Consider the following 21,589-nt stretch of genomic DNA (forward strand, 5'->3'; position numbering starts at 1 on the left):
ATCTGCTGGGGGTGTCGTGGCTAGAACCACACAGCTGGTCACTCACTCCCCCCTAGCAGGACAGGGAATCAGAAGTGTAAAAGTGAGAAAAAACTCGTGGGTTGAGATAAAGACAGTTATAAGTAAAGCAAAAGCTGCACACACAAGCATCCCAAATCCAAACACAGCCTTACACCAGCCACTTGCACAAAAAGTTAACTCTAGCCCAGCTGAAACCACGACAGGGGCTACCCGGTAAACTGGGTCAGTGGAATGATCTGGATTAAGACAACTTCCTCCACACCAGGAGGGTTTATCTGTGAAGTCAGACAACTTTACTGGTGTTACTGAACAGGCAGTGGTACTGACAACACGCAGCAGTAACTGTGGAGGCTTCATGTGTACCTGAACTGCGGTTCACGTGCTTACTTGCTTCAGCCAAATCCACGGATTCCGTCAGGTCAGGATAGACTACCTAGAAGCTATGATCACCAACTAAATGCTAAAACATTTTTCACCAAAGTATTCCGTGCCTCCGTCGTATTTGGAATTGTCTGGCTTTCATGTAGTGCTGGTACTCTTTTCTCCAGGAGACAAACCGGAGTCTATTGTGCCTGCTTTGCAGGAGGGAAAGCAGCAGTAGACTGCGGAGTCCGGCATTATAACCCCATTTATAGCCCCTCCTTACTAACCATCAGAGGAGTTTCTGCTACGTCATGTGGGGGTATAAGGAATATAAAAAACTTTAAAGCAAAGATTTGAGTTTGAATTTAGTTTCTTATTTGACATAATGTAAGGTGGTTTGGGGGGAATTGTATATTTTTGTACAGGCTGAAGCATTAAACTTGACCCTTAGAGCAGCCTTCAGTGAGATTCAGCAGGAAGGTGTTAGAAGACCCAGAATTTAGTGGGATTTCATTTGGAGCTTTTGATTTTACCTTTTAGTTAGATTAAAGGAGTCTGAACATTAAGGACTTCTGTTGGACCTCCACTTCCTCCTCCTCTAGCCTTACTGTGGAGGTTTTCCCAGAAAACCTCTAGCTTTTAGCAAAGCACTGCAGACCGTGAGGCAGTTCAGGAAGATGCTGTAGCTCAAGTAGTGTCCGTGTGAACGTGCCATTTGCAGTGTCCCCCTTCGTGTGCAGAGGGTCAGTCTCGTAGGTGGGTTGGACTGCATTTAGGTTACTACTGCTTCTGTATCTAAACAGAGATCGGAAGTTGTATTAATCTATAATGCTGTGAGAATTAAAAAAAATTAAATCTTTATGTGAATATAGCTCAGCACTTCCTCGTAATGACCGTTTCCAGAGCAGAAATCGGAGCTTGTGCAGATGCCCCGCGCTTGCCTAGTTGATGTCAAAAGAACAAAGTTAATAGTTTATCACGAAGTTTCGATTGGGACATGGTTGAGACATCAAAGAAAATACCTCACCTTGAACAGGATGTGAAACAAAACAATGTGTCTTAAGTGTTCTTTTGCAGTTGCTGACTTAGACGCCAGACAGCAAAAAATAGAACTTCTGGACCAACGTCAAGCCACGAGTACATCCCAAACTAACCTTGGGTAGCTGTAATAAAAAATTACACACCCCTTTGGGAATAACGAGCATGCTGATCAGGCAACCTCCCTAAACGTTTTAAACATGAGTTTAGATGCATGTGTCTAGTTAGGAGTGATGAATGACGGAATTAACCCATCAGCAGTATTTTGTCGTTACAAATGGTGGGCGGTCTGAGCCGTGAGGTGTGCCGGCTGCTGTTATATACCCGGCACCCAATTCTGCAGAACTGAAACAAAAACAAGTATCTGGACGCAGTGCCTTGACCGGCTCCCACACACCAGGTGGGGAACCCTTCCTTAGGGACAACGTAATCATATCCCCAAACGTACATGGGGAAAAATACCGTGCTAATAATGTGCAATAGAACTGGAGTACTGTGTCCAGTTCTGGGCTCCCCAGTTCAAGGACAGGGAACTGCTGGAGAGGGTGCAGCAGAGGGCTACAAAGATGATGCGGGGCCTGGAGCATCTCCCTTACGAGGAGAGGCCGAGAGACTTGGGTCATCTTAGTCTAGAGAAGAGAAGGTGGAGGGGGCATGTGATCAACGCCGATAAATACTTAAAAGGGTGGGTGTCAGGAGGATGGGGCCAGTCTTTTTCCAGTAGTGCCCAGGGACAGGACAAGAGGTAACGGGCACAGACTGGAACATAGGAAGTTCCACCCAAACATGAGGAGGAACTTCTTTACTCTGAGGGTGGCAGAGCCCTGGAACAGGCTGACGGGAGAGGTGGTGCAGTCTCCGTCTCTGGAGACATTCTAACCCCGCCTGGACACGCTCCCGTGCAGCCTGCTCTGGGAAGAGCTGCCCTGCGGGGGGTTGGACTGGGTGATCTCCAGGGGTCCCTTCCAACCCGTATCATCCTGTGATTCCGTGAATAGCTTCAAGTTGCAGCGAATGCAGAGCGAGAAGCAGCAGGTCTGCACAACCTCTCCTGCCCAACCTACTTTGTACCGCGGCCCCGCCGTCCCCAGGCGCGGCTTAAACCACCCGCCGAAGGGGCAGCACCGCCTCCGCCGTCGCCGGGAGCCGCCGGGCTCTGGGTACCGCCGCGCCGTACGGCAGCGCGACAGCGGCGCGCCACCGGCCTGCCGTAAAGCGCGGCGGGGCTCCCCGCATGGGCCGGCATGGGGAAGCGGCGGGGCGGGCGGGAGCTGCTGCGCAGCCTGACCAAGAAGCAGAAGAAGCACCTGAGGGAGTTCGGGGAGGAGCACCCCTTCTATGACAAGTGAGGGACCGGGACGGGCGGGCTAGCGTCCAGCGGCCGCCGGGCGCAGCGGGCGGGAGGCCCCCGGCGGCGCTGGGCCGCTCCTTCACCGCGGGGCCTGCGCTGTGGGAGCCAGGGGCGGCTGTGGGAGCCGTGGGCCCGGCTGCCCTGGGGCTGCGGGCCCGAACAGTCCCCTGCTCGGCCCCGGGCCGGCCCGGGCAGCGGCCGGAGCCCCGCGCACTTTCCCAGTGCTCCCGAGGGAAGGAGGGAGCTGCCTCTGCCTTTCGCACTGCCGCTCCTGAGCTTGGGATCTCGAAAGAAGCGGGAAAGGCAGAAAATCTGGGCTCGGATTTGCTTGCAAGGAACGCCGGAAAGTCTTCCCGAGCTGCCCGGCGGCTGCGGTCAGGAGTGGGCAAGTGGAGGAACGTGAGGTGGGCTTCTGGTTTGGCGCTGGGTCAGTCCCTTGGCTTGTCAGGGCTCCAGCTCCTTCGCCCCTCATTCCGCGCCCCGTTCTGATCCCGCAAGAGCTGGGAAAGTGCAGCGCTGGCCGGCTGGTGTGAGCAGGAGCCGGGCTGCCCCAGCAGGGTGCCCGTCTGTCAAAAAGGGCACCCTACTTTTGGACTCACGTGTAAATTTGTGAGGAATGAGCTCCTAAGTCCAAATGCTGGGTGATCTGATGCTGCTGTAAAGTCTTAGAAGCCTGCGAGGAAGACACTGGCAGCTCACCCGTTCACTTTAATGTTATATGCCTTTAGTAGCAGAAAAGAGTCTTAAGGTCTGTCACTTGTCTGTACCCTGGGACTGTCCCAGCGTGTGTTGCTTGGGATGGAAAGCAGAGTCCTGGCCTGCTGGGGAGCAGCGTCCTGTGCCTCACCCTGTGCAGTGATGCTCTCTCCCGCCATCTTTTTGAAAGAGTTGAAGTTAGTTTAAGCCTAGCTTGTACAGTGTCTTGTTTGCAGATTTGCAGTCCTAACGCTGGTTAATACTCTAGTATGTGTCTTTTTCCCCACTTCACAGGTCAATATTTAGTATTAGAGGCAGGCTCTTGCTCTGCTTAACTTTGTACAAACTACCCTTTTAGTTAGTTTCCTCAGATTCCTTTTAACACCTCACCTTCCAATTAAAGCCAGATTATGCTTTAAAACATTTCACTTCTTGATCAGTTATAATGCTTGAGTATTTGGGCTTCGCATACGGAGTGTAGCATCACCTGAGAGGGTGACCTCTCAGGGTAAGTGCCCAGTCTGTTTTCTTAGGGAGAATTGTGTGATGCTTTGGTTTTAAGCATTCTTTTAACTTCTCTAAGACTTTTATAACTCATCAGTTCCTTCTCCCCCTCATCTCTTTTATTCTATGTATAACATCGTTGACAGAGTAAGATATTTCAGTGCTTTCTTTTTAGGGTTTCTGGAAGACCAGAAGCAACTCAAATCTGTGAACTGGTAATATATTTTTATTTCTCCCTTGCTTGCAGTTTTGTGTAGTTCAGTGAAGTGAAACACTTAGCGTTTCACATTACTGAGTTATTCAGGCTGAGTAAGTTGTTCCCTTTAGCAAACCTGTGTTTTGGAGGAAAAAAAATGAACATGACCTTTGTGTAGCTCTGAATTGTTCCCTACTCAAAATTGTAATACCATGAGAGGGCAGAAGCAGCAGGAAATAACATAGCTCTTCTTGGCTTTTTTTGCATATTACATAGTCACAGTGAGAAGTAAATCTTGCTTTAACTTGTTTTAATAATATTAAAAGACTTAGTGTTTCATGAATTAAGAGATGTTTTCTTCTTGTTGAACGAAGAAATATGTTCATGCTCATTTCTTTTCTTCGGATTACCAGTGCTTTACTTTTCCTTCAGTCAGGATTTGATAACCTCCTTTAGGATCAGATTAATGAAAGACTTTGAAGTTTCAATGTGGAAAAATTAATTTTTTTTGTCCATTTGTTTCCCTTAGTGATTTTTTTGCATGAATATCCTATTTACTGATTTTTCTTCTTTGGGCTGAAAGGAGCAAAGAAAGAAAGAAATGGTGCCGTGCTTATCCTCCTGGTTTCACTATAGGTTTGGCTATAACCTTGTGCACTGTTGTTGGTTTGTGCGAGCCCAGGACAGAACTGGCTCTATGTCTGGCTCCTTTGAAGCTCAGAGCTTTATAGCTGAGCCAAACCTGACCGACTCCCTGGCGGCCTATTGTCATCTGACAGTTATTTCACTTAATCTTCTTGAAAGCCAGAAGCATTTCCAGTGTGCTCTTTCCCTTGTATGTGTGCCCTTCTGCAATTTTTGCTCTGTGTGAGGTTTTCTTAGGAAAATCCAGTGCCAGTTCAGTAAACGCCTTGTCTGTGGAGATCAAATGTTCTCACTCAGCTGAGACTGAAAGAATCAAATTTTGTGATGCTCTAAGTCAAATCAGTGCAGAACAAGGCACTTCAGCCCAAGTCTACCAAGATGCTTTCAAAATCTACATGGAGGTGTCCGGCATAACTATTTGCATACAATGGTGATTTTTGAAAAATTCCACTGCATCTGCATAAGGGCAGGATGGGAGGGGGAAAACATACCCTCAACCTCTAGTTCCCATGTTATTTGCCTGCTGCCTAATAGAGTGTTACCGTAGTTGGTATTACACTCATGTTTTTCCCTTCTAGTCTGACCATTCTGATAAATCGAGTGCAGAAAGCGATTCGGAGCCTGAAGTGGAACAGGTCTCTGTATATCATAAGCTTCTGGCTACCTTGAAGACCTCTCCTGAGTCTGAGAGTGAGGAAGAGGAAGATGAAAGTGAATCGGAAGAAGCTGAGGAAAGCGAGGCAGAAATGGACAGCGAAGGGTCCCAGGAGATGGGAGAGGCAGAGGGAGGTGAAGAAGATAAGAATGAAGTACCAGAGCAGGAAGAAAGTAAGTTTGTCTTTTCCCATGCTTTGGTAAATGTTGTTTCAGTTAGAAAGTGAATAACGTGTGTTTTTAGCCAGGATCCTCGTGTAGAGTGGCTTGTTGGCTGGGTGCTGTTCTGGCTTGGGGACTCTGTTGCTCCGTTGCCTCCGTGTGGGTGGGAGCAGCAGCTGCTGAAGGATTTAGCAGGGGAGAGGGTAGCTGTGCTTGTTTCCCGGCAGACGGCCCGCTGCTGCTTCCTCAGATGTTGTTTGTGCGGCAGCACAGGGGAACTCCACATGGAGCAGCACACCAGGGGTTCTCACCCACTCACGGGAGACGCAAGCTGTTCCCTCACACAGCATCTGGCTTGGCTGCTGCCACCGAGAGGAGGGGAAGGTTTGCCTCATAGCAGAGGAAAGAACATGTAAATTGGAAGGAAACCTCCTCCTTTATGACGAGGCATCCTCATTCATGAAGTCTGCAAAGAAATTCTGGGAGAGAGGAGTCAACTTTTTATTATTTTCAGCTATTTGGAGTCTTTGGAAACTAAAACTTACATTCCCCAAGTAGATTATTTCTTTAATTTTCTCTGGGGAAGCACATGTTGCGTATGATGTAACATTTGGCATGCTGGCCAGAAGTCATCTTTACTGTAGAATACAAGCCTGCTTTTATCTTTTTGGATAGAGTATTGAGTGAAAAAAAAATATTGGTAACTCGAAGGGAACAACCGAGCTAGAAGGAGGTGTACTACAGACAGGAACTTTTCCAGGAGAAAATAACCCATTTCTCTCTCTAACGATTCACAGCTACAGACACAGCAGAGCAGACGCGTGGCCAGGAGCAGGCTGATGGCGCGGATACCTCTTGTCACCCAAGTCATGAAGTAATTGAGGAGTTTACTGATGTGAAACACGAATCTGAATTTAGCTTGGAAACCAATTTCATGGAAGAGGAGAGCGGAGATTGCAATGCAGATAAGAGGGACAGCAATTCTTCACGAGCCTTCTCAGAAGGTAAAACACTATGTTTGTGTGTAGTCGTCTGCCTCTAGAGGAGTGCCTGTAAACGTGTAAATTATCAAACACCCTAATGATATGCTGTACAGCTTCTGAGTTCTTCCGCTACATTGTTCATGGTATTGCCCACATGTGAGCTGGTTACAGACGGGACGCTTAACGCTGATGCAGACCTGCAGCTGAACCATTTGTTTTCTGTAGCCCCTGTGGACCAGGATTTGCACGTAGTTTCTGTTACGGCCGATAAAGCTTGAAATATCAGGAACTAGAAATGTGTGTGGAGGGTGTTATCTTGTTCTGTAGTTTAAAAAGCTGGTGTAATGTGAAGGGCCCTCTGAGCCTGCACGTGACTGTCGAAGATATTCTTGGCACAGACAGCACAGGAGATAATCACAAAGCTGACCTGCGAGGGCATCCTTCACAACCCAGTGGAGTTAGAGGTGAGATTCTGGGAAGCTTGGGGCAGCCACAGTAATTTAGACAAATGCTCAGGGCTCTCTGAATTTTGAAGGTTATGCAGAGGAGTCCGACTGCACCAGGATCAGGAAGGCGTGGAGCGTCTGTGTGGTGTCTTCTAAGGGTGTAGCCCAGAATCTCAGCGCCGCAGTGTGCTGATGAGCGCAGTCTGAGCTCCAGTGTTGGAGTCGTCCCACCATGTGTAATACAAATAACTGTGTGCACAGGTGGGTGCTCTTTCGGTGATATGCCACACGTTGGCACTTGCAGAGCTTCTCTTCGTATTTCATGCTCTGTGGTTTTAATATCAGATGGCATAGTTTGAGAGAGAGAAATATGTTTGTAGCATCCCTAGTGATGCTGGCTTGTCATCCTGGAGCAGCAGCTGACATTAGATCTGGGAGGCAGCCTAGTTGGTATATGAAATGTGTGGAAGCATCAAAGGGCCATGTGATAGAAAAAACAGCTCGTTCTTGTTACCATGAGAATATTACTTAAGCTGTTGGCGTTGCATTTTAATGAGAACCGTAGCTCTCCAACTGCATGCTAAATATCCTAACAGCTTTGTTCAACCTGTAAACGACGCTCTACTTTTCGGTGGGTTCCTATTTCTTGGAAGCGGCTTTATAATCTATTACTGAAAATGAGTCACCTAAGATAGCAGAAAGGGGATGGATTTCCACTCTGGTCCTGGGGTCACTGGAATTCCTGAAAATGCTTCACATTTTTCCCTCTACTTTATCTGACAAACGCTGGAATCGGGGAAAACTCAGCTGAAGAGAGAACCTGTAGTAAAATTAAGTGGTATCCTGTTCGTTCATGTTGCTGGGAAGATATTTTCAACAGTGTCCTAAGTAGCAAATGTCTTGACTTTTGCCTGGATAGCTTGTATGTGGGCTAGATAGCCTTTGGCAAGCACTAGTGTTCTCTAATTAGTTTTCTTTATGCAGTGAGTGCTGCTGTGCTGCAAGCAGTGTACAGAGCTTGGTGTTCAAAATAAGCTTTGCATGTGACTTGTGCACGCCAGTGTCTTAGAATATAATATGAGTTTACAGTTCCTTGCCTCGCCTTTCCTTTCCAAAAAGAAATGCTGATTAGATAAATCAGACTTTTGCTCACTTCAGGCAGTTTTTGCCGCCCTTTCCCACAACCTGCCTATCTTTCTCTGCTTTATCACAAACTGTATTCATATCACTGGCCAAAGATGCAAAGCCCTGGGCAGAACTGTTTATAAATTAAGAAGGGCACTAAGTTCACTTGGGGCTTTATGATTGACAGCCTCTTTCACCTGCAAGGGATGGATGTTTCAGAGCTTAAGGCAGAAAATTGCCACAGTGTTTTCTACTACATATTGCTTTCCTGTCCAACATTTGTTTTGTGATTGAAAATTCTAGTACTTCCATAAGTGCTTCTTTTTTTTTTCTTTTTAAGCAATCTGTCAAATCTGTTCTTGTAGAGAGAATTTGACATCCTTTTTCTCATCTCCAAGTGCTTTGAAATAACTAGTTTTAACTCTTGTGTTGGCCAGCGTGGAAACTGTTACTCATTTGCAAATCCGTTCTGAAACTTCATTCCAGTATTAGCTACAATAGTTCTCAGCATATTTTTGTTTTGTTATAAATAGATCCATTTAAACAGCACATGAACAAAGAGCTTGAAGAAAAAGAAGTAGAAAAAATGTCTACACTTCCTAAAACTTCAAGTCAAAGCAAGGTAACGGTGCTCTTTCACCATCTAGAGTTCTTAAAGATGCCTGGATTAAAGTAACGCTTTTTTTAGGCAAGCGAAGTAGATTTGTAATTGTTATTATTAGCTGTTGGCACTGGAATTGTCAAGGTTTTGTCACTGTGTTATTGCTGAAGTGTTTTCTTCCTCACTTAGTGCTGAGCGAGAGTTGAAATATAAGTCTGCTGTTACACAGCCATATGGTGACACATCTGAAAAACCACAGCTTTAGGGTTTGATCGCCGGTAGTCCCAAACCCACAGGTCTGGTACTCCTGGCACCAGGTAGAAACAGGGTGGATTTCTGATTGGTAGCAGCAGGATGCCAGGGATGTGCTCTGTGACTGAACAGGTGAGGTGACCATGTACACTCTTACAAGTACTTATGATGCACTTCAGCACAAGACAGCTGTACCTCTGTACACATTTACAAGCTGGTAAAGGGAAATTTAATACTTATATTGTTAATACTGGAAGTAATAGGTGAATTAGAGTACCAGAAACCCACCTCATTGCTTTAGAGAGAATATTGTTTTTTAAAATACTCATTTTTAGACAAACCTTTGCTTCCTAACTTTTTCACATCTGATTTTGTTTTGGAGGGTTGCCTTACATTCTGGTCAGCCATATGCTGGGTGACATACATTGGAAGATATCCAATGGTTAGTCAGTCAGAGAGAAAGCTGTGATTTTAAATTAAATTTTATTTTATTCTTTTTTGGAATATGGTGGCCAAAAATACCAGTGCCACCTGAAGCAATGCGTGATGTATCTCTGCATAACTCGGTGTAGCTACTTTATGGAGATAGATAGGGCCAACTTGCGTGGCAGAAGGCTTAAAGTTTAGTTTTCCGCTACTGCACTGATAGCTTTTGTCCTTGAAATCACACAGACTCCAACAAACTTGCATTTAGCAACTGATTCACAACTTCTGGGTTTAGTCCCTAGTGAGGCTTTGATTTTTCTTCTTTAAACAAAGTACCTTCCTCAGTGCGGCTGATCTATAAGCGTAGTCGGATTCCAGAGTTCTTATCTTGTCCCTGGTTTGTGCCGCTGATTTGCTGGATGGCAGCATATGATGTCCTTCCTCGGTTTTCTCATCTGTCAAATGAGGACAGTTATAGACACAACACTGTAAAATACATCCAGATCTACTGAGCTGAAGTTTATTGTTATTCATCCTGTTAGACTCTAAGGAAGAGGTTGCATATTGAAAAAAAGGTTTCAACTTGTATTATGAAAAGAGATTTCTCAAGTTTCACAAACTTGATTAAACTGCTAGCTGTGGTTGTGTGCTTTTAAGTGTACTAAGTTTGGTACGTATGACTCTTCTTTGGTTTGGGTTTTTTTTTTCAGTGGCCAAGGCTGGGCCAGCTAACTTTTTCTTCCACTTTGGAGAAACATAAAACTTTGAAAGCAGACAAAGAAGTGGATGTGAAACAGCTTTATCTTCACAAGCCTTTAGAATCCACTTGGCCAAAAGTGAATAAACAGTTCCTGTCCTCAGTGAACAAACCAAGCGATCCCTCTTTTACCCCATTGCAAAGAGAGCTCTTCTGTATCATGAATACATACCGGGACTTGTTCTATCCAGAAAGAAATGCTTTAACAAATGGAGAAGAGATCCGTCACGCTTACTGCTTGCATGCCTTGAACCATGTTCTGAAGGCAAACGCCCAGGTGCTCAGCAACAATGCCAAACGGAGAGACCGGAAGCCAGGGACGGACAGTGATGACTACAGGGATCAGGGGCTCACTAGGCCTAAGGTAAGGGAGCTTTGTTACTGTCATTCCCCATCCCCACCCCAGTGTCTGCTCAGGCCGTATAAACATCTTGGTAGTTTATCCCAAAGTATTTCTGTTGCTGCTCTCTCGGGGAACGTGCTCCTGGGCCTTTCCGCATCCCCCTATTGTGCCTGGAAGCCGTTTGCCGTGGCCAGGGTAAATAGCCCATGAGAAGCAGTGAGCACGGGGTTGTTAGCCAGCCTGTCTCTGTGCTGAGCCGTGAGTTTGTCTTCTCTTTTTGTTTGTCCCTCTGTTGTTACAGACTGATGTGTTGCCTCTTTCTGCTCCCATTTCTAAATCTGCCAGTACAGAAAGATGCCTCCACACCACTCTCTAGTGTCAGTGCAGGTAGTGTAGGCTGTCGCCCAGTGTGGGATGTCCCAGAATTTTTTTTGTCCTTAGGCAAGGACTTGCCTAAATGGAAGGATCTTTCTGTACCTGGGAGAGTCCCAGTCCCATTGTCAAGGCCACCCATCATAGTTGGTGGAGCGGGCCTCAAACCAGGGCTCCCTGGATTCACAGCATCCTCTAGTTGATAACCAGATGAATTCAGTGAGGGCTGGCCTGTCACTGGGGGTGCCAAGTACCTCTTGAACAGCTTCACAGCTGGGTTTCAGTGTTGGCTGCACGTCTGGCAAATGCCTCTGGTTTCTGTGTTGACTCCCCTCTATTTCAGAGAGCTGTGCAGAGGCTGTTGCCGCCCATCCAGGAGCCAGCCATTGACCCTGGGCTGTGTGTGGTGGGAGCTCTTGCTTGAGGAGTGGGGAGAACAGGAGAAATGTGCTTAGCTTTCCAGCCCCCTGTGATGGTACCCTGGGTACCTGGGGAGATGGGGAACCAAACTGAGCTGCTGGCCAGTACCTGTTCCTGAGCACACTGTGTCCCAGCGCATCCTCCCTCCCTGCTGCATGTCACAATCGTTTTGTTTTGATTGTTGGGATGCCCCATGGGGGCAGATCCAAGTAATGAAAATTACTTAAAATACAGTTAACTGTGAGTGTTCGTGTTACGTGGGTTATTCTGTTGTAACTGTTGATCTACGCAGGTGCTGATGATAGTGCCCTTCAGGGAATGTGCTTTGCGAATTGTGCATATTTTAATCAGTCTTCTTGAAGTGAATGAAAAAAGAAAAATTGATGTAAGTAATAAAAAGCGCTTCAAAGGGGAGTTCGGCTCTGACCCAGAAGAGAAACCCCCCAACCTGAAAAGACCTGAAGATTATGAAGCCGTCTTTGCTGGCAACATTGATGACCACTTCAGAATTGGTAACGGTCTACTGAGCAGATGATTTTTAGGTTGTAAAGGACTGGGAAGTTACAAGTTCTTCCTAAATGTGTAGGAGCCATCAGGGCTGGAAGTTCTGGGGAGACTCTAGGCTCTGTAGTGTTCATGCTGGTTTTGCACTGGCAACTTGGATTTTTCTGAAAAATCTTTCTTGCCTTGCCAGAATTTAAAAAGGAAGAGAAAATACAAAAGTACGTGATCCAGGACTTGATGTGAAAATTACATAAAATGTAATGATTGCTTCATTGTAGCAGGACTGCCCACACCTCATTTTAAAGAGGATAGCCTTGATTATCCAGCAAAGTCTTTCATGTTATTAAAAAAAAAACCACAAAACTTTTGAGTTTAATCAGCCTATTCACAGTGTCTCTTGTAATCAGTAATGGCTGGAACAAAATTAAAGCTCAGTACTGAGCCAAACGGTTTTCTATTTTGTTGCCCATGATTTTCATGAAAGCAAGGGGGTAGCCAGCAAGTAGGCTGTTGGACAAGCAGCGAATTTGAGACTATTTCATAATATTGTAATCTCCTGCTGGTTTAGTATGCAGAGAATTAGCTGGTGGCTTGGCTCCTGGAGCTGCTGTGATGAGTAGGCCGTTTTTCTAACTTAACTTGACAGATCAGAGGCTTTTGAAATTATTGCCCCTTGAAAGATAAATTGGCATCCCAAGAGGTGTAATGATACAGTGGAAGACGCGAGCAGGTCCCACTCAGTCTTCCTTTCTTCCTTCCCCAGTGAATATCTCTCTGGCTGAGAGCATCTTACTTTCAGTAGCATAATAATTTTCCTTTCAGTCCTCTCCCATAGCACAGTCTGCTTGATCCACTTACTGGGTGTGAAGAAACGCTTGAAGAAACTTTCAATGCTGTTACTTGCAGAAGCAAATCATAGAAGCAGAATAATTACTCTTTCTTACTGTGCCTCACACCCTGTTACTTCTGCACAAAGATCTAATTTAAAACACATTTGTTATGCCTTACTAAAACCACCCTTTCACATTTTTAAACAGAAAAAAGACTTGATGTTGTTAAACTGTGTGTATGCTGTGACAAGTGATATCTTCTTCCTGGAAATTCAACCAATTGTGCCTTTCTTTTTCTTTCCATTTTTATCATTGGGTTAAAATAGAAAGTGGGAGGGGACCCTAGTTTTATCTGTGTGAAATTCTTGCAAGTGCTTTCAGCTGTGCCCACCGTAGCTGGTGTCACACACGGAGGGAGAGGAGTTGAAGAGACACCTTTGACGGGCAAACTGTAGCAGGTGATTTGAATATGGCCCAGACTACCTTGATTTTTAAGACCAGAAAACTGTGGGTCTTGGCAGTGTCTCCGTGTAGTTATGGCGCAGGTAACCAACACCTTTGATTCCTTCCTTTCCATTCTTTAACATGAGAGGTTTGGTGTGTACACCAGAACAGTGAGAAGCAACGCCAGGGGAGGTGCAAGAGTGGTTGTGCTTTTAGTCGTCATCACACAAAGAACCTGTTCCTTTGTGCTCTAGTAGCAGCTCTTGCAGCTGTGTGAGTAACGGCAGTTTATAGGCAAGAGGTCCAGACTGAATCTTTCATGACAGATTAAGGTAACAGTTACTATAGTACCTAATGGCAGAGATCAAAGACTAGGATTTAGGGAGAAGGGAATAGTTAGTCATTTCTGCTCCCCCCGGCGTCCTCTTAAGTTCTTCAACTCTCTCATCTGCCTTTTTAGCAGAAAATCACAAAAAAAAATATGTTTCGTTTAAAAAATATCCAGACTATGAAAAATCTGGGAAAAAGTACTACTTAAAGGAGTTTGCTGAACTTCATTAAAATCTGTCAAATGCTTGTCAAATGGGGGTGGGTAAGCACTTTTCAGGGAAAGAAGAGATGGGGGTGGGTAAGCACTTTTCAGGGAAAGAAGAGTTTCAGACAGATTGGTTTTGTCCAGCTATAACCGTTAGTATGAGTTAAGGGAGAGGAAATATAGGGAGTTACCATTACAGAGCCTGTTGGAAGAGGATGTTTGATAATTGACCTTCACTAAGAAAATGCTGTTGGTTGTTGTTGGACAGGGGTTGCAATTCTCCAAAGGAGTATGAGACTTTACGCACCGTTTTACTCATCGGATATCATCATCGCCTCTCCCCTGGGTATGAGGACTGTTATTGGCGCAGAGGGGGAGAAGAAGAGAGATTTTGATTTTCTGTCATCAATAGAAATTCTCATAATTGACCAAGCAGATATTTACCTGATGCAGAATTGGGAACATGTTCTGGTGCGTTTTCTGAATTATTCATTTTTGTGTTGTACTGTGTCTTGTTAGGCTGATAGAACTTAGTTCTGGCAGTGAACGGTATTGCTATTTTTTTACTTACTTGATTCCAGACATGTATGCTTGTTCCTTTTCCTCCCTCCATCCTGATATTTTCGTTCTACTAAAAATAGCCTTTCTACAGAAAGATTGGGTAGCACTTGGGTAGTACTCAGCACCTGTTCTCTATAAATCTTAGTATTTGGTGCTTTAGTGGCATGTTTCATCAGAATTTTTTTAGACAGTTTTAATTATCTTACAGGATGAGATAATGATGATTCCTTTAATCACATCTGGGAGAAAATATGCCAGCTGTCTGACTGCCCAGTGTCTCAGTCAGATTGCAGCTGTGTGAGGAATCCCTACAGCCTAATTCAGATGCCTGCAGAAAGCAATAGGAGCCGGTGCTTGTCTCCACTGACTGTAGAGATACTAAGCATTAGTCATGTCTGAAGTTAAACAGTATGGAGATTTTCCTGTACGTGTAGTGAAAATACTGCTCTGGGATTGTGGCTGGTGTGCAGCAGTACCCATGCTTTTTGCCTTTTGGTTATTAAAAGTTTTGAAAGTTGAAAGGTTGTGGGGTTTTTTCCACGTACAAACACCTTTGCGGTACCTGGGCTGTGCATTTTGACAGCGTGATGTTATTGAATGTTTTGAATGAGCCCAGAAGGTATCTTGTTTCGTGGGGACTCCCAGGAAAGGCATGTCAGCCTACACCACCATACCCAAGGAATCACTCCTAGAGCCCGTTTTCTGTTTTTGCCTTTGTGTGTGACCGCCTGCCATGTGACAGTAGCGATGCCAGTCCTAGGTATCATCTGTAAGGCCAAAATGAGGGGAGTTTCTCGATTTGGACCCAAACTCTCCCTGAATGGATGGGAACTGCGCTTGAGCTTTTTTTGGCTCAGAAACCTTGGGCCTGTTGACTTCAATGCAAACAAATCCATTATACTTGCCCCATGGGAGAAGATTGGAAGCGGAGGTTACTGATGAGTAACGAGGTGGTGGCTTTCAGTTCTGTGGCAGGAAATCAAGTAAATTACTCTCGCTGTGGTCAGTAAATTCCAGACAGTCGTGTCTTAGGAGATCGCTACTGTTTTATATTCTGTGCTGTGTTGCTCATCCCTGCCCCCTTTCTCGCTGCAGCGAAGGCTCTTGCAGCCTGGGTGCAGGGATGTCAGTCTGTAGCGATGTTTCCTTCTCTCTGTGTAGCATCTGATGAAGCACATTAACCTGCTGCCTCTGGAACCCCACGGGGTGGACTTCTCCCGCGTGCGAATGCTGAATCTCAACAACTGGTCCAAGTACTACCGCCAGACGCTGCTGTTCAGCGCTCTGCAGGATCCCCAGATTAACTCCATCTTCAACAGACACTGCTTCAATTACATGGGGCAGGTGAGCTCACAGATGAGCTGAAGGCCTTCTTTTACGTGCTGGCGTAAGGGAGGGGGAGAGGAACAGAAAACCCAAAGCATGGAAAAAATCCATAACTCAGTTGTAGAAAGACTGTGCCAGTCATTTCCAGTACCCAAGTATTTCAGTCTGAGTCTCCATAACTCTGCATGACAATTTCCAATGCTGTGGCAAAGGCATGAAGAGCCACCATTCTTGCAGCAATACTTAATTTGCTCCTTTTCTTTCATGGGTAGCTGTCTCATGTCAGAAATCAGATTTTGTTTTTTCTTAATTTGACACAAGTTATCTTGTTTTATTTATTTTGTTGTTAAATGGATGGTTTGCCTTCCTTTTTTTTTTCGTTTTTGTCCTACTGTGTAAGAAGCACAAACTGCTGTTACTTAGAAAGAAACAGGAAAAGTAAAAACCTTAGCTGTCTATCTCAGATATACAGAAGTCAGAGCATAAGCAGTGATCCTGTGTATTTAACAGATCTGGTGTGTGTATGTAGATTTCTATTGGAGCTTTCTTAAAAACAGCCTCGTGCGTTGCTTGCAGACGAGAGTTAGGAGCAGAAAGCTGCTTTGGAGTGTGGCTGCCTTTGAAATGCTGCTTCCCTAAATGTCCTGCTTTCTTCTCGCAGGTGGCTGTCCGCAACGTACCGCTCAGCGGCTCCATTAGCCACGTGGTGGTCCAGCTTCCCCATGTTTTTCGGAGGCTAGAAGCTGAAAGTGTGACTTCTGTAATAGAGACAAGGTACTCTGTGTTCCAGACTATTTTGCTATGCCCTAATGACTGCAATTGCAGATGTAGTTGAGCACACTGTTTCCTGCAGAGCACAATGTGGTTTCCCCACAGAAGCGTGACTTCGGTAGTCCACAGATGCAGGCTGGGCTCTGCACAGGTGTAAGGGAACACCGAACTACTTCTTGCCAAAAAGAATGGTGAATGAAGTCTGGGGAAGCAATACCAGTCTCTGCTATAACCGTGTAGCACCGATGGAGCTTTTGCCTTTTGTCTTCTACACATGTAGAAATCCTATGAGGTTAAAGAAGGAAAAGTGTAGTCAAAATCTTCTGTAGTCTGTTGATATTCTTGTTTGAGGTCGTATCAGTATTGGAAAGCCAAGTGTTAACTCGGATTTGTTTTCTGAATTCAGGTTTCAGTTTTTCATCAACAAAGTTTTGCCCGAGTACCGCGATGCCATCATGTCGCACACGCTCATTTATGTTCCATCATATTTTGACTACGTGCGTCTTCGAAATTACTTCAAGAAAGAGGATCTGAATTTTACTCACATTTGTGAATACACTAAAAAGGCTGGCGTCTGCAGAGCGAGACGGTTCTTTCTCAAGGGAGAGAAGCAGTTTTTATTGTTCACTGAGCGCTTCCACTTTTACAAAAGGTGAATTGTGGACTGAGTTTTCCTCTGAGTTGCATGTGTGCTCTTTTGGAAGTAGAATCTGACCTTAGTCATAGGTGGGCTATATTGCTTTTTGAATCTGTTGGATCTCTCTGAGGACTTCTTTGACTGAAGTAAGAGCTTTTCAGTTAACTTTAAAATTTTTGCACTCTGTCAGCAGTCCCTTGCAGAGACTCTAATGCTTTGGTATGCACAGGGCTTTATTCGGGAAGGTAAGTGCTGCCAAGTTCCACTGATGTCAGGGCAGGATGATATAGCCTGCAAAATGGGATTCGTTGTGCCTTTTATTTGTGTTCATCTGCACCACGATAATTACATAAGATTCTGGAAAAGGGTATGTCGTTGGTTCAATAATTCAATAGAGCAAGCTGAGGCCACCTGGAAAATTTGCTATGTCCTGACTGGAGCTGTTTAGAAGTTCCTAATGGAACAGTTTTTCCTATTAGCAGAAGATGTTTTGGCAATATGAGAAGTTTCATGAGGGTCAAGTCTGATCAGACTTCAGTGTCTTAAAATCCAAGCCAAAGAGGCTGAATACTGCAGAAATTGGAGATGGTCTGTACTTTAGAGGAAGTCACAGTGCCTGGCATTGTTAGACACCCCCCCATCCCTCAACTCCACGTCTGTGTTTAGTCTTTTGGGTTTGCAGAGTTGAGCTACAACTGATGTGCATTGAAGTTGATGGAAATTGGAAGAACTGAGACAGGATGGATGTTTTTACATGCACATGTTGTAAAAAGTGGCAGCAAAGTTACTTTTTTTGGTTGTGTTTTTTTTTCCTACTACAGGTATATGATAAAAGGCATTAGGAACCTCATTTTCTATGAGTTACCAACCTACTCCCACTTCTACAGCGAGATTTGTAATATGATGAAGGCCACAGAGAGTGGAACAGATGCTACTTGGACCTGTACTGTGCTCTACTCCAAGTACGATGCTCAGAAATTGGCTGCAGTGGTTGGCATAGATCGCACGGCTCAAATGCTCCAGTCCAAGAAAGACGTGCACCTCTTTGTTACAGGAGAAAATGAATAAGTGATATTGCAGACTAGACTACTGGAGGGACCTGGATTTTACTCCTAATGCACTTTTTGATGTTGCTTTTTTAAAAAAGTATTAAACTTTTTACTCCCTTTTACTGAATGTTCTGTTGAAGTTGTTCATTTCAGTACTCTGTCTGACAAGAAATGAAGGATGTCATTCAAGAAAGCAGGGCTTGGGGGTTTCGTCGTAGAGAAACAAAATCAATCCAGAACGATCTTCTTGTATGTTGAAAAACTCACTGGTCAGTAAAGACTGATGCTGGGATAAATAACTTTTGATTGGATTGCTTCACTTTGTTTTCAGGTGTAGGAAACTCACCTTTTATCAAACAACTTTTTCCTTTAATCTAGGGGAAAAAAATGTGCCCAAGTATTAATGCAGTGACTGTTCTGGAAGCCTCGGTAAGGGAGGTGCCTGTTGTTGAAAGAAAGTTGAATTTGCTTCAACTTGACAGTTGTGAGGATGAGGATCAATGAATGTGCTTGGGCAGGAGCTCTGGGTTGGTTTTTTTTTCCCCTGAGTGACCTAAATATCTCTGCCTCCTATTTCCAGCAGCCCCTCTGGCCGGTAACTTTTACCAGGGACAAGTTTTTCCAAAGGCAGATGGAGTTGAACTTGGCCGGCAGCAGAGCCCGGGCCTGCCTGGCCCTGTGATCACCACAGCAGCGAGGTGGAGCACAAAACCAGGTGGAGCAGTTGCAAATACCCATGGAGAGCATGGAAGTGTCATGGTCCTGCCTCTTCTTTTCTTCTCCTTTCAGGAAGCTGAGCATAATTGAAAAGGAGCTAAAAGTAGGGAGGTTAGTTCTTGTAAGCACGTGCCAGGGCTGCAGGAAGACTGTTCTGTGGAGGGGCAGGTGAGCCCTGCACGAGCCCAAATGCAAGAGAAAGAAACATCCATTCTGTGATAAGCTTTGAGGGAATTCTTTTCTGGGAGGCTTAAGTAAATATACCAAAGTCAAATAATTTAAGTCCTTGAGGAAATGCACAGGCACATAATTTTAGCCAATTTTTAATCATGTTTTTCATTCCTGTATTTCTCAGGTAGTAACTGAAGTCCTGAAATCATTTAGTAGACATGCAAATCCATGCAGTTTCTTGCTTTACATTTTAAGTCATGATTTCTGTTAATTCTTGTGCGCTATGGCGGCGGTACGTAAAAATTAGGAGCCAGCCACAGCGACGTTCTCCTTGTGAACATCTGTCTCCTGCACAGCAGAGGCAGCGGTAGTGGCCAACAAGGGGTTTTTCTTGTATGGCCTGGGCTCGATGGGGGAGAATTGTGGCTGTGCATGTGACAACGAGCACACAAAATAGGATTAAGGAATTTTCTTTTGACACCGGATGTGCTTAGCAGAGATGAATCACTGACCTCTGAGGGAGCTAAAGTGGGATAGCTACTTAGGGAGATAACATGGTGCAGTGCAGCTACTGTTTAAAGAAGCAGCAAGAGTTTTGTGCCAGAGCCTTAACTATGCAAGGATTTCTCTGTCCCCGCTGAAATCAATAGCAAAGTGCCTTGATGGGAATAGGGACAAATTGTAGTCTGAGACCCTTGTAATTTTTATATCGGCTACCTGGGTTTGTTCCTAAGACAAGAATACTTTGAAATTTGAAATGCTACGCCTTTAATAACTCGTTGATTTTCAAAGTAGCATGTAAATGTTAGTGCCCTGAGCTGCAGGCACAAAGTTGATGCGTGGTTGCCCTTGGAGAGCTCGTGCGTGAGATTTTTCTGCCCTGGCAAAATCTTCCTGGATTTGATAGGGAGCCTCATAAGCCAATGCTAGAAATCCTACCTTGGAGGTCACGCCAGCGGATGGGACGGGTTTGGTCCGAGGCGGGGAGCCTGTCACTCTGTACCTGTGCGAATGAGTTCCTGTTCCCAGGTGCTGCCTCCTACCCCTGTGCTGTGATGTTCCCAGCCTCGGGTGTTGACCGACTTGACAGCAGAATTCCGGTGAGATGGTGATAGGATCTGGTCATTTAAAACTTCTCCTTTCCCCCCTTTTTGTCTTATTTTAAACAATTCCCTGGTGCAGTTCACAGCACTGCAAAGTGGTTTGTCCAAGAGTGGCTCCGAAGACAGTTACCGGGAGACTGCGAGCGCGGAGGTCAGAGTTTGGCCCATCCTGGTTGTGTGCTCACAGACACCAGTGCTCCGCCTGCTGGGGCAACGGCTGGCTCCGAATGGGTTGCGGAAGAGCCCGTCTTATAATGCATTTTCCTGACAATAATGCGGCTTTCAGAGGGGTGGCTCAACCTAATGCATTCTTGTGGACGCTCAGTCAATTTTAGAAATGGAATATGTACATCTGGGGTTTGTTTTTTTTTTTTCAATTGTTCAACACTTTAAAAGAAGTTCAAATTCTGACACAAGTGGAATAAGAAAAGATGTCAGCAAATACAATATTTTACCTTTTTTTTACTTGACAGCGTGCGCTCTTGGTGTGTGTCCTGGGTTGAGAGACACAGGACTAACTTTTCTTCTAATGCTGGGGAAAATTGCACTTTTAGAAGACTCTAGTGTCTGAATTTGTGAAAACACTTACTTTACAGCCAGCCAGGCTCTGTGGGATTCAAGGTTAGTGTTTTCGAGCCTTGCCGGGTGCAGGGACAAGGAGGAGCAAGGCCTGGGCATTTGACCCAGGCTGGCCAACAGGAGTATTTCATACCATGAACGTCACATCCAATATAAATTAGAAAAGTTTGCTGCGTATCGGGCTTTCTCCCTGATGGCGGCGGGTCCAGACAACTCCTTGCCCCGGTGCCGGAGCCCTGAGGCCTTCCCTTCCTCCTGAAGCCATTGCGCTCGCAGTGTCCGATACTTGCTGTCCCCTGCTGGGAGTGCACAGCTTCCTACTGATATAGATGGCTGAGTATAATTTCTGTATATCTTATATCAGTATTGGGATTAATACTGGTTCTTTAGTATTATTGTTAATTATTTAGTCTTAGTCTATTAAATCTATTTATATTTCAACCCTTGTGTTTCTTTGTGTTCCCCGATTCCCCTTTCCGGGTGGGGAGGGGTCATCGGGTGATAGAATAATTGTCTAACGACAATAGATTGTTATGGGTTCTCTCAAACCATAACAGCGTGGCAAGTTTTTTGCAACTTTTTCACGAGAACACATCCATGATGAGTAACTACTTATCTTGAGGAAGCGAATTTGAAACAAAATCCTGTTCCTTTTGGTGTCAGTACCATACAATTAAGGGGGTGATGTTGTGTTTTAAAAAATCCCCTTTTGTCGACATTTCAAGAGAGTCTCAGAGTACTGAAAACTAATCCCGTGCTGGTTTTATTTGTGAAAGGCATTGCGATGCAGCGTGAGAGCCTGGCATCAGCAGGCAGGTTTCCAGACACCGGCTGCTCAGGTGCTGAAGCATTAGCAGCCAGCTCTTGGGAATTCAAACCCAAGGGTAAAAATAAACTGGGATTAAGATGTTAAACAAGAATTCCTTCTCACCATCTCCCAGGAAATCCCAGTAATCGATGACCAAGCAAAGATTGCTCTTCCAGCTAATGAGATGATGTTGTAATGG

General features: G+C 45.1%; 1 protein-coding gene across 3 annotated transcripts; it reads left to right on the plus strand.

Annotated features, from left to right (window-relative positions):
- The first annotated feature begins 2,613 nt into the window (after window positions 1–2,613).
- On the plus strand, window positions 2,614–21,021 carry UTP25 (UTP25 small subunit processome component). 3 transcript variants are annotated; one of them, XM_074163103.1, is made up of 12 exons: window positions 2,614–2,767; window positions 4,149–4,188; window positions 5,393–5,642; window positions 6,428–6,634; window positions 8,718–8,806; window positions 10,174–10,584; window positions 11,648–11,867; window positions 13,937–14,139; window positions 15,391–15,573; window positions 16,217–16,329; window positions 16,733–16,978; window positions 17,785–21,021. In XM_074163103.1, exons 1-12 carry the CDS (start codon window positions 2,667–2,669, stop codon window positions 18,029–18,031), a joined length of 2,310 nt encoding a protein of 769 aa, XP_074019204.1. In that variant the 5' UTR covers window positions 2,614–2,666; the 3' UTR covers window positions 18,032–21,021. The 3 variants fall into 3 exon arrangements, with proteins under 3 accessions (XP_074019204.1, XP_074019210.1, XP_074019209.1); XM_074163109.1 differs by having other exon boundaries at window positions 2,659–3,177; XM_074163108.1 differs by having other exon boundaries at window positions 2,667–2,767; window positions 6,434–6,634.
- Window positions 21,022–21,589: the final 568 nt, after the last annotated feature.

This window comes from Numenius arquata, chromosome 2, assembly GCF_964106895.1.
Source record: "Numenius arquata chromosome 2, bNumArq3.hap1.1, whole genome shotgun sequence".
Lineage (NCBI taxonomy): Eukaryota > Metazoa > Chordata > Aves > Charadriiformes > Scolopacidae > Numenius > Numenius arquata.